This window comes from Notolabrus celidotus, chromosome 16 (genome assembly GCF_009762535.1).
Source record: "Notolabrus celidotus isolate fNotCel1 chromosome 16, fNotCel1.pri, whole genome shotgun sequence".
NCBI classification, from domain to species: domain Eukaryota; kingdom Metazoa; phylum Chordata; class Actinopteri; order Labriformes; family Labridae; genus Notolabrus; species Notolabrus celidotus.
The window spans coordinates 20,211,238-20,228,544 of record NC_048287.1 but is presented as its reverse complement, the minus strand read 5'-3'; the positions used below and the strand labels follow the sequence as shown (position 1 = coordinate 20,228,544).

General features: G+C 39.2%; 1 protein-coding gene across 2 annotated transcripts; it reads right to left on the bottom strand.

The window, feature by feature from the left end:
* Nucleotides 1-874: 874 nt before the first annotated feature.
* On the bottom strand, nt 875-17,307 carry ncaldb (neurocalcin delta b). 2 transcript variants are annotated; one of them, XM_034705231.1, is made up of 4 exons: nt 17,063-17,307; nt 5,942-6,374; nt 3,254-3,359; nt 875-2,174 (listed from the first exon to the last, which is right to left on the bottom strand). In XM_034705231.1, exons 2-4 carry the CDS (start codon nt 6,317-6,319, stop codon nt 2,080-2,082), a joined length of 579 nt encoding a protein of 192 aa, XP_034561122.1. In that variant the 5' UTR covers nt 6,320-6,374; nt 17,063-17,307; the 3' UTR covers nt 875-2,079. The 2 variants fall into 2 exon arrangements, with proteins under 2 accessions (XP_034561122.1, XP_034561123.1); XM_034705232.1 differs by having other exon boundaries at nt 5,942-6,341.

The following is a 17,307-nucleotide window of genomic DNA, read 5'->3' as shown; positions in this document are numbered from 1 at the left end:
CTGTTGTTTCTCACTACCAAGGTCAGTGCTTTGTTCTGTCAGTTAAGTGTCTATGACTGTGAGTCATAAAATGAAAATATCAGTAATCTCTGTGAACACAGAAGCACTCAAACTGTCAAACTATCCTGTTTGTTTTTTAAGTCACATTTGCGCAAAAGATGAGTTTTGTAAATGGTAACATTGGACTGTAACAATGCGTGCACCATTAGGTTTTCTCCTGTTTATATTCTGTACAGTGATGAGACGGATGAGTCCTAAACATGGCAGTTAGCATATTTGCCCCTCTGACTCCCACATCTCTAAGTCAGTAGGTTATCATGTATTGCAATGTGGCAAGATGTCTGTCCAACTCATACGAGCTTAGGGTTTTTTCTACTATATAGAGAATGCCAGAATGTATCTTACTTGAGAAGCTTTATTGGATTGTTAGCATAACTGGTTGCTGCTATGAGACCCCAATGGTGGTTGGAAAGATTAAATATTCTGAGCCAAATTTCAGAGAAATTAGAAGCTTAATGTAGAAGAAGTTAAATTATTGTGCCAGTGATGTGGTTTGTTTAACTGCTAACACTAGCTTTTTTCTTCAGCAATGCAATTACACTTTAAATCCACTTAAGTGATGCTTGTGAGCGGTGTCTTGCTGAGCCAAATCAGCAGGAATTATACTCTTGTTTGCAGGAGAGCTGTTATTTGAAAAAGAAAAATACCCAGCAGCTTTTGTCAGGAGATGTTGAAAGATGCCAATTTGAAGAAATAACATCACTCTTGCAGCACTTTTCAGGAAAAACAAAGACTGCTGATGGTTTCTGGCTTGAAATCAAACTGAGATCTACTGTAATTTTCTCTGTCAGGATGAAAAAAAACAATAGCAATATGTGTGGTCCTCTCCTTTTTATCTTCTCTAGCATAAATATGAGTGAATATACTGTACAACTTTCTTTCATATCGTATTTGTCAAGTAAAAGAAAATAAATTGTTTATCATCACATTCCAATAATTTATACGTCAAAAAAATGAAACATTAGATTGTGGCAAATCACCACAATGTTATCACAGAGAAACAGAGTAAAAGAATATATAAGTACATACTATATATTCATATAACATCTAATTTTTTTTGTTTTTACTGATACGCTTGTTCAATCATAGTTGAAGAAAAATAAATCACAGCTCAGTTTATATGCATATGTCAAGTTCATGTGTTCATCACTAAAATAAAAGTGTTAATGTTTGTGTGTGTTTTTGTGTGTGGACACAGAACTTGGCATAAAAAGTCACTTTCAAAAAGAACAGATGCTTGAAATCTGTAGTCAAAATATTCCCCTTCAATAAGAACTCTGAGTCAGTTTTGGTTTGCTGTAACATTCTTCCAAAATACACATAAAAAAAGTCATCCTTTTCAAAAATTCTTCAACAGTTAAAAAACTAAATTACCCAGACCGGTCTACATGAGCCATACTGTGAGCTGTGAACACTCATCCCAGACTCACATACTTCATTTCATCCAGTGCAGAAGTCGAGTTTGACTGCAATACTCTGAGGAAAGGTCTGTCTGTCGCCATCAACAACCCGAGTCAGTTAAAGTGAAACAAAACATGAGCATGATTCCCCTTGAGTAGAGGACAATGCATTAAAAACAACAAATAAAAGCATAAAAAGAGACAGCGAACTTGGATTCGGCTCAGTGTACCTCACAAATCTGTTGGATTATCCATGTTAGCTGTCCTCTGAGACGAAGACAGCACGGCTTTGATTCAGTGTTGAACAAGTCTTTGATGGGATTTCAGTCCTTTAGGTTATATTTGTACCGTATCAAAGACCCTTGTTGTCTGCAGATTTTGACCTGACGTAGAGGCACATGTACAGTATGTGCTTGTGGGCGTCTGAAACATTATATGTGGTATTTGTAGCATGTTGCATGATGTCTATACTTAAATAGATACTTGTGTGCTTGCATGTTGGTGCATGTGCCTCTATAGCTCAAGTGATTAAATGTCAGTAATCTCAGGTGGGTCAGCTTGGGTGGATTTTGAAGATGTGTTCAATAATTAAACTGTAAAAGGAAAAAAGTCCAGGTATTTACTGCCCAGCACTGCTGGGATCACACTGAAGCAGCCGCACGATGGAGGGGTCGTTCTTTGCTCCCTCAACAAACTCCTCAAGGGATAGTTTACCTGGAAAAGAGACAAGAAGGAGATGGAATCAGATTTAAAGAGTATTCATAACAAGTCTTTTCTTTTATAATAATAAAACTTTATTTATATAGCACTTTTCAATACAGGTAACAAAGTGCTTCACAGTGGGAAATAAAAACAAGAAGAAGTGCAAAGCAAAATGGAGCGGTAAACAATAAAATGAAATAAAAACTCAAAAGCATGCAAGCTTATAAAACAGACCCTTAAAAAAGGAGTTAAAATTAAATAAAATCACACAATAAAAGCTTTTCTGTAAAAATGTGTCTTGAGTAATGACATAAAACAAGGGACTGATTCTGCAAGTCTGATCTCCTCTGGCAGGCTGTTCTAGAGTGTGGAGTCCCGATTGAAAACGCCCTGTCCCCTTTGGTTTTCAATCGGGTCCTTGGAACAGCTAAGAGAGCACTGCCAAAGGAGCTCAGACTGCCTCCAGGTTTGTAGGGGGATAAAAGCTCATATAGAGGGGCAAGTCCGTGTTGTGCTTTAAAAGTCAGTAAAAGTATCTTAAAATCAATCCTAAAATCAACAGGCAGCCAGTGTAGATGAGCTAAAATGGGGGTGATGTGGGAACCTTTTTTAGTTCCTGTTTTGCTTGAATTACTAATGTACATCTAGAGCATTTGACCAGTGTTGTCAGACGCACTACTGTCTGTTGTTGTTGGGTTTTTTTTATGTGATGAGATGTTTGCAAGCCTTGTGATAATTTGGGCATTTTTCAGCATTCTCTAACTTTTAATTGTACCCTCATCCTTTTCCTGAGCTGAGATCTAAATCATTATCCGCTCATTTATAGAAGTCATTTAAAAGCATTAATGTGTTATTAGAATGTTTAAGGTGCCTGACACTTGAGGCAAAGTGGACTGGTTTGATGCTCTAATTATGTGTGTTCAATCTGAAAAGCTGGGGGGAAAAAAATGCTGCAGAACCAACAGAATAAAACTAATGATCTTAATCGCTCAGAGTTTTTAGCAACATTAAGTTAAATTCTTCAAAAAAAATTACAGCTGGTAACTGGGAAACATTTCTGTAAAGTGACAGGCAGCCAGAGGAAAGCTCACCATCTCTATTTGTGTCCATCTGCCTGAAGATCTTATCTGTGCGCTTCTCAGGTGTTGACTCATCCTCAGGCATCTTCATCACAGAGGACACCATCTTGTAAATAGCCTGAGGACGGAGAGAAAACAGCGTGAGAAATCAAATCACAGAAAATCAAACTTAACAAGTTTCTGATTGCATCTGAACATACACACTTCTTCCCTTGACACGGTCACCTTGCAGTGTTATCGTCTTTCGTGAATCTTAGAAGTACATCTCTTAATCAAAACCTAAACAGTTTACACGTGTGACACACTGGAGACACAAAGATGATAGAAGAGCAAACAGTCTGATCATGCTTCATGTTGATTATTGCTGCCAGAAATGAAACAGAAAGTTTCATATACAAAAGTATTCTGCTTCAGCTGATTTGTTGCTGAGAACAGGAAGTTAAAAGAAAGTCTTATTGAAATTAAGATAAGACCCATCAGTCCATTACGTTATCTCTTCTACGAGGAAGAAAGATAAAGGATTACTCTCATTTATTTACGGCTCTTGTACTGGAAACAGGATGTGTTCATGTCTGAGAGATGCAGCTCAAGTAGTAACATATAACTAACTAATTAATACAACATAACTAACATATCAAGAGACATAAATAAGCAGTCTTTGAGGAGGAGGAATGTTTTCTCTAGGCTTATTATAATGCATAACATTTCTGTTGATCAACCAATAGATTTATCTGCAATAATAGGGAAGCATAGGCATACACAATAAAGATCTTGACATCATGTTTTTATTATTTCTTTGCTGCTTTGATGACTGTATTTCAGATGATAACACAGAGGAAAACTAAGTTAACTATCGTATCTAAAATAAATCACATCAAGCATCTGCTGCAACTGTTAGCAGATCAAATCCCCTGCCAGTGCAAACACTGCATGACTGTTTCTGTCATGTTAGAGTTTGTTTCTTCTAGATTATTTTGATCCTGGTTTATTGGGCATTTTAAAAATCCACGGTTTAATATTAATGAGTAAAAATACTTTTGTGTTAGTGAAATAAAGTTGAAGTATTTCCTGTAAAGTGATGCAAGAGACACCAACAGGATCAGGCTTTGTTGTTATTTTAGACACCTGAGTGTTTAATCCTGTCGCTATAGAGATAATGATTGACTCGATGATCGTGCATCTTTATCTTCTCCTCGTGTTTAACCTCACTGCCCTCCCTTGTCATTTATTTCTCTTATTTATGTAGTTATCAATTTATATCTTATATTTATTGGATCTTCTTAACTTTAACTTATTTTTACTGTACTGCTTTTACTTTCAAGTATTTTTTCTTAACACTATGTCCTGTATTATCTTACCCATTTCTTTCGTTTTTTGTATATCTGTTCTTTTTTTTTTAAAGCACTTTGGGCTGCATGTATGTATGAAATGTGCTATATACAGTCGTGCTCATAAGTTTACATACCCTGGCAGAATTTGTGATTTTTTTGGCAATTTTTCAGAGAAAAACTTTTTTTTCACTCATGGTTAATGGTTGGGTGAAGCTAAGTTTTTAATCAAACAACTGTGTTTACTCTTTTTATATCATAAAGACAACAGAAACTACCCAAGAAACCATAAATTCTGCCAGGGTATGTACACTTATGAGCACAACTGTAAATAAAGTTGAGTTGAGTTAGTTTGCTCTTTATGTAGTGTAAGATATATAATTACTTTCATAGTGTTGAGTAACACAGCTTCTTTTCCTGTTTCCTCTTCTAGAAAAGGACAAATCATGTATGATGTCAAGCCTCACTCATCATGACCCTGTTGCTCTTTGATTTATTTGTTATAAAACTAACAAAGTAAAGTTCAAAATGATATATCCCCACCAAAAAACAAGAACATCCAGTGTGCAATTATTGAACACTTTAGGAAATATTTGTGGCAATGAAAAAATAACTAAAGCTGACATAAACAGTGCAAACAGTCATCATATGGAGCTCTGTATTGCAGGTAATCTGGACTGACTGTAAGTATCAAGGCATCCTGTCACATGAACAAAAGAGCTCTAGCTTAGACAATAGGATTAGACACTCTTTGGCACTTTGCTCAATTTAGCACCATGAAGTGTGATGTAACAGCATGTGTAGGGGATTGCGCTGCCTGTGTGTGCGTGTTAGAAGCTGCAGCAGAAGTCTGATCCATTATCCAATTAGAGAGCTTACTGTATGTGAGACTCTTTGTTGTATAGAAACATTGGTTGATGAGTGAAGGGGGGGAGTGCATTTCCCAGAACCACACAGTGACAAGACAAGTGCTGAGTCAATACGAGGATCAGAGGAGCAACCTCTCCCTATCTAGAAATACACCGCAGCCGGCTCTTTTTTAGAGACGTCTGAGGGCCTGAGAGAAACTGCTGGTTTCTAAAATTACACAGCAGCTGGTTCTCCTGCAGTCACATCATGCAGATCTCTGAGGCAGATGGATATATGGTGCAGCAGCTGGTGTGGATGGCTGAGCAAACCATTACGCTGCAGGAGCAGTGTAGGGACTGAGGAATATGATGTTACCATGATAGCATGCAATGGTCACTGACTGAGTGACACTGACACTGAGACTGAGGGCTCTTAGAGCAGGAGATGGAGAAAGTCTGTTAGGGAGGATGAAAAACAGAGTGAAGTCAAGCAAAATGGGCAAAAATTCAAGCAGCAAACCCACCGTTACAATCTCCAGCATCTCTGCCTTGCTAATGTAACCGTTCCCGTCCAGGTCGTACATACTGAACGCCCACTTCAGCTTCTGGTCCAGCCGACCACGAGAGGTCACACTCAGGGCGATGATGAACTCCCTGAAATCTATAGTCCCATCACCGTTGGCGTCAAATGTGCGGAAGACGTGCTCGGCGAACTTGGAGGCGTCTCCGTAAGGGAAAAAGTTGGCGTAGATCTTCTTGAACTCCTCCATGGAGAGTGCACCGCTGGGGCAATCCCTCAAGAAGCCCTTGTACCACTCGGTGATCTCGTGCTCGGTGAAGTCCGTGTTGTCCATCAGGTCCTGCATGACGTCGGGACGGAGCTTGCTGTTCTGTTTGCCCATGGTCGCTGCTTCTGTTGGGAGGCTGTGGGTGATGTGAGGACAGCGGCGATTTAGACTGTGGACAGGGAGGAGGGAAGAGAGAGAGAGGAAGGGAGAGAGAGAGAGAGAGAGAAAGGTTGTGAGAAATTATCTGAAAAAACCAAGAGAGTCTCTAAAAAGAAGAGACAGAGTGTACACTGGAGAACGGCCAGATGTGAGAAGAAAGAACTTGCATTCATAAAGCACTTTGAGACATTAAATAGATAGATTATCTGCAGAAGCAGAAGCAGCTTTTAGTCTTTTAACCACAATTTTTTACTTTGCTTTAAGGCAAAATAAATCCACTCACAAGACACCAAAAATAAAGTGTGAAGCTGCAACATGCACTTAGTGTCCACTGGCAGCTGTAGAACAAGTTATAAACACATCACTAACATTTGACAAGCTTTTGCTTTCTTTTAGCTCCAGCACCTTAACTGCTTTAAAAACAAGGTGCACCAAAATAAACAGTAGACTGCAAGGCTGGAGAAAAACTCTGAGCTTATAGATACAAAACAGTCCATATAGAGGCAGAGGCTGATCCAAAATGTTTGAAAAAATGTCTAACTATGAGCATCAGAAGTGTTTTGATTATTTACAACAACTTTAACCTTTAAGGGAAGAAAAAATATTTGATTATGCAAATTATGTATCCTGGGAAATGTTGGCACCTTGAACCTTCATCTACTCACTACAATGCTTTCAAGACATTACTTCTGTGTTGGAAGTAAGAGTGCCCTAACATTAGATGTACTTGAGCTGTTAACATCACAAAGAGATTATCTTAAAGCTTGTGTGACAGTTTTTACCTGATCCCTGAAGGATTAGTTTCACTTTCACTGTTTTCTCTTCACAACAATCATCTAGTTGACAGTCTTGTGTATGCCTCTATGATGTCTGTATCGTAAAGCACTTCACTTTTCTGACATCTTATGAAAAAATGCAAACAACATAAAAAGCAACACCTCAGGTGTTACAGATAAAAACGCAGAGATAAAGTGGAGTATGTGATCTTGCAGAGTTATATCTCCTCTGCACCTCCAGCATCAGACTACCAAATTCTTCATGCTGCACAGCCACCACAGACGCAACACCACAGCCACCGCTTCAGTGTTAAAGCTGATAAGCTCAATGAACGCGGTGTAGGTGTACATCACTGCGGATGCACCTTCCGTTTCCTGCAGCTACTTCAACACTCATGTCTCTAAACATTCACATCCTCCCTATAGAAAATTGAGATGCTTTATTGACCCCATTCAAGTTTTGATGAGGCCTCTGAAATAAAAGCTGCACAAAAGAGACAGTCAAACAGCAGAGTCCAATTACTTTTATTGCCATCCATGAGTATATCCACAATCCTCCGGACCAAAACAAGCTGTTGCAGAGAGTGAACGGGGAGCTGTAACAGTCAACAGAGGATGCGGTTCATCATCTAACCCTGCAACTAATGCTCTTAGCACTTTCCCTTCTAGCTGCTGCTGAGCTCTCCTGGTTAAAGACAAGAGGGACGCTATTCTAAGCTTAGGCGAGGATAATGACAGATACAAATCAGCCATGTCAGGTCAGGGCAAAGAAAATGACCGTACAGGTAGCTTATTCCAGGAAAGGAGGGAACGATCTGCATAATCTGGGTTTCGGGGAAATGTTTGTGGTCTCTTTAATTTGCTTTGAGAGACTCCAGAGCTAAAAAAATATGAACGGAATGAATCACTGAATGGTTCAGGGACACAAACAAGTGTTGTATCAGTTAACCTCTTGTCTAAAGCATTATTATTAGCAATTCAACACTTAATAGTTACATTTAGATATAATACAGCACTGTATTTAAAGTAAAGACTGTTTTTGATCGCATGTGACATGTCTAATGCTGTCCCTTTTAGCTAATCCATTTATGAATCGATGAGGATTGGAAAGAAGGTGCCAATAACCCTGGGAAGTGGGTGCTTCAGTGAATGGATTTCACTTGAATAGAGGTGCAGTGACAATAAAACAGGAAATACTTTAAAACAGACAAACATACAGCAGATGCAGGATGATTTTACACAAACCTATTCAACATTTTAAGCAAAGCTGTTGTTGCAGTTTAAGTAATTAGCCTCTGTTTTGTATTTCCATTAGTTTTGTTAAAAGCTAATGCAAGGCCTCAGTCTTCCCCTGCCTTTATTTCACGCTCCCATGTTGCATAAATGGCCTCTTATAATCCTTTAATTAACTCAGAGTAAACAATAAGCTCTGGCAATGTGGCAGCCACCTCTAAAAAGCGTCCCCTGCTGTTGCCTACGGTCCACATCAATTGAAGTGAGAATGCTAGAGCAGCATGAGAGGTGTAGATTAACACCTGTTTACACACTCATTACCCCTCCGTCAGAACACAGCAGCGGCGAGAGGAGCATGTGTGAGAGGAGTGTGTGTGTGCCTTTAAATGAGACTGAAGCGGGGCACCGGTTAAATCCTAGTGGTTAAATAGCTCATTTATAGAGGCTATCGTCCTCGAAGTGAGCGGCTGGGATTCAATTCCAACATGCGGCCCTTGACCACATGCTATTCCCTGTTCAGTCTCCCTGTTTCCTGCTCTATCCACTGTCATATCATCTTGCCACAAAGGAATAAAAGCCCCAAAATTAACTGATAAATATATAAATAACTAAGAATGAAGTCTGGAACAAAAAGGGTTAACTGAGCTACTGCAAACCTCTCATAAACTACTGCAGAGTCGCTCTGTATGTTAGAAATGCTGCTGACTTAGAAGTCAACCTTTATTTCTGCCAAAGGTCTCGTCGATTGTGTTTTTGCACAAGCCAATATTACTTTAATACTGCTCATTTTCAAACAGAGCTCCAGGGAAACATGCAGTTCAACCAGAAAACAATAGCACAGTGGTGCTCAGTGTTTCTGACTGAATGTGCTCCAGGTTTTTTGGTTGTTTTTTTTAACAGCAGACATTATCCCTGCCATTTTCCATTTTCACATTTTCATGTCAAGGTAAGCCTCATCACTCTAGTGAGCCTGTCTGAGCAACAATTATTTTGTTTTTACATTGTTTTTAAAATCAAAACAAGTCAGCAAAGAAGTATCCATTTAACAAATGAATGTTTAACAGGTTCAGATAGGAATTCTGTGGGAAAAACGTAAATCAGAAAGTTTACATAAAGTAATATTTACCTTCACCTTTTTTATCTAATCAGGGAAAATGTGTCTTCAGTTGCCTTAAACCACACACATATCTCAATATTAAATACTCAAATACACAATGAAGTACTTAAACATGTGATATAAACACATGGAAATTAGCATAGTAGAATAAAAGACAGAGAGAGGAAGACGACTCTGATATTGCCACAAGAACACAACAATCACACAGTGGCTTAACACTCCCCCACAGAAGAACATAAGTAAGAACTACCAACAAACTTATACTTTGTTGAACATCACAACACATTCTAATAGCACAGAAATGACTTAGTCAAACACTCTGCATTCAGACACACACTCGCACACATCTGCTGATCAACCAGTTGACGCCATCCTGACTACCTTCCCTCACTTCATTCATAAACTCTGATCTGATGCAGTGATCAGGACTCATGCTGTGCAGTTTGAGTTCTCATTTCTCATTTTTATTTTCTAAATGGATTTTTCGGAGGACTCCAATAATTACTGGGGCCGTGTTGTTGTCTTGACGACAATCACTCTTGTTCTTCTTTTATCTGACGTCTGTTAACCACTGCCAAAAGCATTTCAGTAAACACAGCATCTTTGATTCAGAGGAGCACACAATGAAACATTCTGTGTTAAGTGGTTTGATTTGAGCTGGGGTCCTGATACACACAGACGTGTTACACATTAATGAGGCGGAACACATCCCATGTAAAGACTTCTGTTTCCATCCTCATTCCTGTGGAATCAATAAAGTTTATTGGGGTTTTTTTCTATCCAATCTTTTATTATTCAGAGCACTTTGGGCTACATGAAAAAAGAAAGTAAATGAAAGTTTTTTTTCTTCAACAACAAAGTAAAACTTCAAAAACTAATTGATGTGTGTGCACAGGCTTGACCGAATGGATCAGTGGTTCTCCCATATAGCGGACTGCCTGGGTTTGATTCCAGCCTGCGGCCCCTCTACAAATAAAGGTTTAAAAGACAAAAAAAATGTAACGTAAAAAGTAAATAAATAAATAAGTAAATAAGTAAATTAATAAATAAACAAATAAATAACTAGATAAATAAATACAATTTGATGCCCCATGTACAAAGGCTTCAGTCCTTGAAGCGGCGATCCCTGACTTGACTCCTAACCTTAGCCTATTGACGTGCATCATCCCTTACTCACTCTTCCCTATCTCGGACTGATTCCTTCAGCTTCCTCCATTAGCTGTGGATGTTTCCAGTCATTAAGAATAATATCTTTAAAGCAGCAGTGATACTGGTTAGGAGCAGAACAGATCAATTCAAGCATGTTTCATTTCAGACAAGGTGTTATTCTTCTCTTCAGTTTTTAATCTGCACCTCTGCTGGGTGCAGTTCATGTCGTTTTTGCATGTTGCTCCCTGTGGGTTTGTGTTTCCTCCCACAGTCCACAGACGCACAGGTGAGCTATGACTTCACTGTTGACAACTATACTCTATAACTGAACAAAAGCTAAAGCAAAACCCAAAGCTGCTTCATGCATGCAGTGCTCTCCTGAGGTGATGTGAGAGTGGACAAATTCCTGTGACACAACATTTTGAGCCCTCCCCACTCAGTCTCGGATGATGGTTTAAGTGTGTTTTTAAAGAGTTGTCGATAAGATGAGAGCTCAGACCTCTACTGAACATCCTTTCAAATAGTCACCCTAAGAAGAGGTCTATTTCTGTCTCTCAGAGATCACAGCCCACAATTAACTGCTAAGACTCTTACCTGCTGCTGGCAGACCTGCAGTGGCTCTGTTACATAACAGAGACTTTGACTAGTGGACAGGTCACATGGTGAGGCCAGTTTCTACCTCCTTGAACCATCTCCTGAGGTCAGGACTTAGCCAGCGAACACCAGGCGTCGACTGTTTTAACCTTCTGAGAGCGTCTGAGCGGAGAACAGGCCTGAGATAGAGACCAGTGTGCAGGTATAATCCTACAGAGAACAGGCTGTCAAACACTGACTGTACATACAAGATCAACCTGCTGGACCCTGTGACAGATTTAACACCTACGAACAACAACAACAAGTCCTGTTACATCCTATTTATGATCAGCTAAAGACAGTATCGTGAGACAACATCAACAGCTGCACCATACACAACACTTCCTTTGGACAGAATCTTCTTATCCAATCATAACACAAAACCTTACAAAAAACATGTCATTGTTCTAGTGATATATAAATGTTATCCATTCAAATATAAACCAAAAAGCAGGGCAAGGGATGGAAACATGCCAATTTACAAAAGCAATACTTAGTTTTAGTGACACAAGACCTTTGAGCTCTTTTTAAATTGGTAAATCCTGCAAGTCTGAAACACAATTATAATTAAAGATTATACATTTCAATTTTCTTGATAAAATAGTTTTTTAAAAAAGCCCCAGGTGGCCATCTTTAAATGTCAACCCAAAAACCAAAAGGATGCAACACTTACCAATCTGTAAAAATGCAGCCAGAGCCAATCACTATCTGGTGTTTTTGCTGAATATATTAAAGCACATTATGAAAATAAGAGAAGAAAGTTTCTCATCTTAATCAACAAGACAAATGTATAATAAAGCATTCAGCATGTAGAAACAGATGGGTTTTTTTTTACTGGCTTTTAATTTGGAGTAATTTCAAGGCTTTGGTCAACGTTTCTTAACACAGTTTTAACATTAGTTATATGTCTGTTTTATCTTGTCTTTTTCTACTTCTAGTAATTAAATTTTTTACTGTACTATTTTAATTATTTTATTTATTTTTTAAATCAATAACTGTGGAAGCCCTTCTTTTATGTTTTCATTGCTGCTGTTATATCCTGTCTGTTTATTACAATGTGAAGCACTTTGGGCTGCATGCTTTATATATAAATGTGCTTTATCTATAACACTAAGTTGAGTTCTTTAGCAAAACAGTTGCTGGTGTAGCCTCAGAATTTAAGTATTTTCTTAAACCACTGTTAGAGAAATTTCTGGACTGTTTGCTTCAGTCTAATTTTTTTTAAGGCTTATATTGGGCCACCTGCTTCCACAGCCTCTGTACATGGGGTGTGCAATTTAACTACTTGGCTAAACCTCTCATCATCATTTTTAAAAATGTTTGATATCCTAACCTTGGCATCTATTGACAAGTAATGTTTTACTTTTAACTATCAACTTGACAGCTCCAACACAACCGTGAAGCCTTCACTCAACAGTTCACATGGGATTCTGTATTAGCTGAACAGTTCACTCATGTTTGCTGCTCAGAGGCCATCCACGAGACTCTCATCCCAGAACATCTTGTTGTCTGTTTACGTAACAGGCAGAAGTCTGCATTTATATCCTGCAGGTAAATCTTGACCTAAGAGTCCGACAGATAATCCAGGAACAGAGGGAGCAGGAGATAAGGCCCACAGAGAGCCAGAGTGAACGAAAGACAGCCGCTCACAGGTTGTGACTTAATGGACGATACATTCATAATGAAACGTGATCTGGACTGTGACCAGCCTGCAGAGCACCGATGCTCACAGCCACACAGGAAAGCAAACGTTAGACCATCAGGAGCTGGAACTCGAATTCACACACAAATTATGCTTCACCTCAGCCATGATAATATAAAAACACCAATTTTAACCACACACACACACACACACACACACACACAAACACACAAACACACACCATCATCATTATCTTTGCTATTTACGCAAGTCACTTCAATTATCCTGCTCTGCATCATCTTAGTTGGCAAAAGCTCAAAGATGATGAAGTTTGTTAGAAACAGATTTACAGCAGGACCAAAACATCTGTTAAAAAAAACTGGTTAACAGCTTTTTTATGCAATTCTTGGATCTACAATAAGATTGCTCCTTTTGATTTCTCTACTTCATCATTTGAGGTCAGCAGTAAAGCTGAAAAACTGAACTTTTCAGTCATCTTCATGGAGCAGTAATGATGAACAGATTTGCCCTGCACTGGAATTTTCTGGAGCCATTATTCAGTGTCACTCACTTCCTGCAATCTATTAAGCCAATATATTGCTTTGTCCAACTGAAAGTTAAAAAAATGCAAATTATGTATTAACTTTTAAGATTATTGGTCATCTAGTTTGTTGTAAAATGTCCTGCCTTTTTTGCTCATGCACAAAAATGTAAGGTTTTTAACATTACTTGTGATTACTTTCAATATCTCTTGCTTGGTATGTCAGACTGTTAATTTTCCAGTGTTAAGGGTCATTTAAACTCAGCTCAAGAAGTGCTTGGTTTCAGACTTTTTACAGCACTAGTGAGATCCCACAGCATGTGGAGTCCAAAGTCGAGATCAACGTCCACTGCTGCATGACAGCAACTGAACTTATGGCGTGATAAAAGTGGCCACATCAGAGAGGGGTTAAATCTAAGAGCTGATGGTGTCTGACTTCCACTATTTTGGCTCTCTTCAACTCCTGGATATGCATCTATCTGGAACTGTCTCTAACCATCTGCTAGCTGCAGTCATGTTGGTGCTCACGTGTCTAGTCAGCAACACATTTCAAACCCTCATCAAACTCGCTGCTGCAGCACAGCATAGTTTTTGGAGCACTTTGGAGCTCAAATTTCGAGTATCGTGATGACCAAGCTCTGTTATGTGTAGGATGTTTTAGTGGCTCCTTGAATTTCCGACTGCAACTCTATCTCCTGTGTCATTTGGTGCGAGGTCTGAGCTGCTCTACCGCTGCAGAAGATTTGTTCTGATGCTGTCAGGGAAAGGAAATCGGACTTGTTAGCCGCTGGTTACAGCAATCAACAATTGCAACATTATCACCAAATAGAAAGAATATCCTTTGGTGTCTGACTGATGAACACACAAAGACAACCCTTTTGACTCTGAGGGACTGAGGTGACTATTGTCAATCAATTTCAATTGGTTAATTGATGTTAAATATAACCTCTAATCTCAACCCTAATCCAGCTTTAACGCTCCCTGCACACGACTACAAGCATGGTTCTGTATCTTAAATGCAGACTAGAAATACTCATTATTTATTTCAAACTAATGTCAGAGTTTATTATATTTCCACATTCACACAGCCTCTAAATACACCGTATTAAATTGGTGAAATTTGAATATAGTACAATGCTTCAACAAAACTTGCAAAGCGACTGTAATACATATAAATCAACAAAAAAAGCTATGAGTTAGAAAAAATGTACAACAGTTTCCTTTATGATGTCTTTAGAGTGCTTCTTTTGTTCTCTGAATGTTGTTTAACATCCCACTCCATCCTTTCAGCCAGAAACCTGAGGCAGCAACTTCATCATAATGCAGCACACATGAGCTCCCATTGTCAGCCAGAGAGCTCTGTGCGTCAAGACGCTGCAGAAAACCACAGTCATGACAGAGAAGCCATTATGAGGCAGCGAATGAGAACAAGATAAAAAAAAAAAGTGTCACTGACAACAACTGCAAGAAGGCAGGCATGGCTGCAACACAGACTCTGGATTGGACAAACACACATGCACATACACACACACACTCATAGGAATCAGGCCCTGATTGCAGTGGGGGGCTGCTGTTTACTTTGCACTGAATATCTAACTGTGCCTCTCTCTGAACAACGTGTTTTAAAGACAAAAGGCTACGGAGATGGAAATGTCAATCTGTCTGATGACTAAACACCTCCCACCCCTCTCTGCTTGAGATTTCTGCTGCACAGCATCTCCAAAAACACAGCTTTCTATCCGAAATACTTTCTTTGAAACAGGCCAGGATGTGTTTATTTCCGTTGCAATATTTATCACAGCATCTAAAGATCTCTTGCTCCATCTTTTATTCGGCGTAATCTTCCACTCATCATCACTTTCTCCCAATCACTCTCCCCGTCCTGCTTCTTCTGAAAAAGCTTTAATTCAATTTGAAAAAGCAATGACTGCTGTTACCCAGACAAGCATAACTACAGAGGATGCTGCCAGTGTGGTCAGTCTGGCCCAAAACAAACCCACAACACACCCACGCAGATGAAAATAGAACATCTGTTCAAACTTAGCGCATATTTGTAAGATCTCAGCATCTTGAAATGTTTGCAGGGATGCTTTTGACACCAAGGGGGCTATTATCTGGACTCCACCCTTCGGTCAGCACCTCCACTGATCTTTGAAATGTTCTTGTCATGGCTTCCCAAGACAAGGACCGGTATTTTACTTAACTTCTGATTTAAGTTTTGGAAAAACAAGTCAAACACTTGTTTCGCACATGGCAAAGACTTGATACCAGTGTGTGTTTATCAGCAGTGGTCCTCCGGGCACAAGTCAAAGAACATACATTTACTAAGTGAGGGATCATTATCACACAAACCACTTTAAAGGCAGTAAGCTTTACTACTATCTGTTTGTTGCTGGGTCCTTCTTTTAAGTTGAAAACATGAAAGAAAAACACTGATTTTCTTTTGCTCATAAAACTGTTGAAGTTTGGAACCAGAAGCTATTTTTAGAATTGTGTCTGTTTCTCTATTGTTACTTTTTCTTGTCTATACACTGTGAAAAAGTCATTTTATATACTTACTGAATCTCAGACTATGGTTCCAAAAACAGAAGCAGGCCTTACTTTGAGATTGCAGATGGTGAAAAAAATGCTTTTGCGCATTTTTTAAGAGCAAATGATAAATCTGACTTTATGCTTTCATTGAATTATTCTAAAATGTAACATTTCTAAACAAAGGTATCATGTAAATTGTGTAGGGGTTGTTGCTTTTTCAACACGAAATTGATTGTACAAATTAAGCAAATGATGAAAATACCTGCTAGTTGCAGCCATTAAAGACAGTTCTCACTTTAAAGAGCTATACTTGCTGTAAATAATTGACTCTTTAGCTCCATACTTAAGTTTTGCAATCAAAAGATTGCTTCTGTTGACTTTCTGATCTTCTTGAGCATTGATCTAACTCCCTGACTTCCTTTCGACTTTTGAGAGCATAACCTTCAGAGACTGAAACTCTTAACACTGTCAGATACTTTAAAGTAAAGCACATCTCACTGCTGATACACTGTTACTGTACTTTGATTGGGCAGATGATGAGAAGTGTCACAAACCATACCAACAACTTCAACCCACTTGCCTCTTCACAGTGCAATAATGCTTCCCTCTCTCTGCTGCTTTAATCCCTCGTTTGACTGATGTGTATTTGCTGAAATAAGATACCCCCAACTCACTCAGCCATGGCTGGAAGCTGGACTCCTTTTTCACTTCCTGTCCTTACTCCTGCAATAATTAAATAAGGAGTGTGCACAAAGACAAGACAAAAAGCCTTGTCTTCTGGGCTCTCCTGGGGGTCCATTTAGGACAGGAAAAACAGCCTCATCCGATTAGACATCTAGGTAAAGCTTTATCCGCTGCTCGCATCTTGTAACGTTGTTGTGGGAGAAATGTGCAATAGGTTATTCCTACTGTATCATACAGACGAATCATAGTGAAAGTAAGAGTTTCAAACTGTTAGATGAAAGCTTCAACCTGGAAAGTCATCTCACCTGAGCTGTAAGCAACAAACACAGAAAGTAACAGGAAGCGGACAAACTGTGAGGGAGGGACGGACACAACATGAGCGACAACTTACCTCGCGTTGAAGTTGCTTGCTGGGGATGTCTTGTTAAAAGTCTCTCTTAATAGTCCATTACCTGGAGTGAACGATACAATGTTTCAGAGACAACAACTAGTAGGCAACAGGTTGCAGGAGGCACACTGGAGCTGGAGTTTCCCGGCTGCTCTCAGTCCAAACTCTGTCAAGCTTTTTCCCTGAGTCGCAGTTCAGTCTCTCTGCTGAGCTCCCACAGCCTCTCATCGTGACGTCAAGACTGCTGG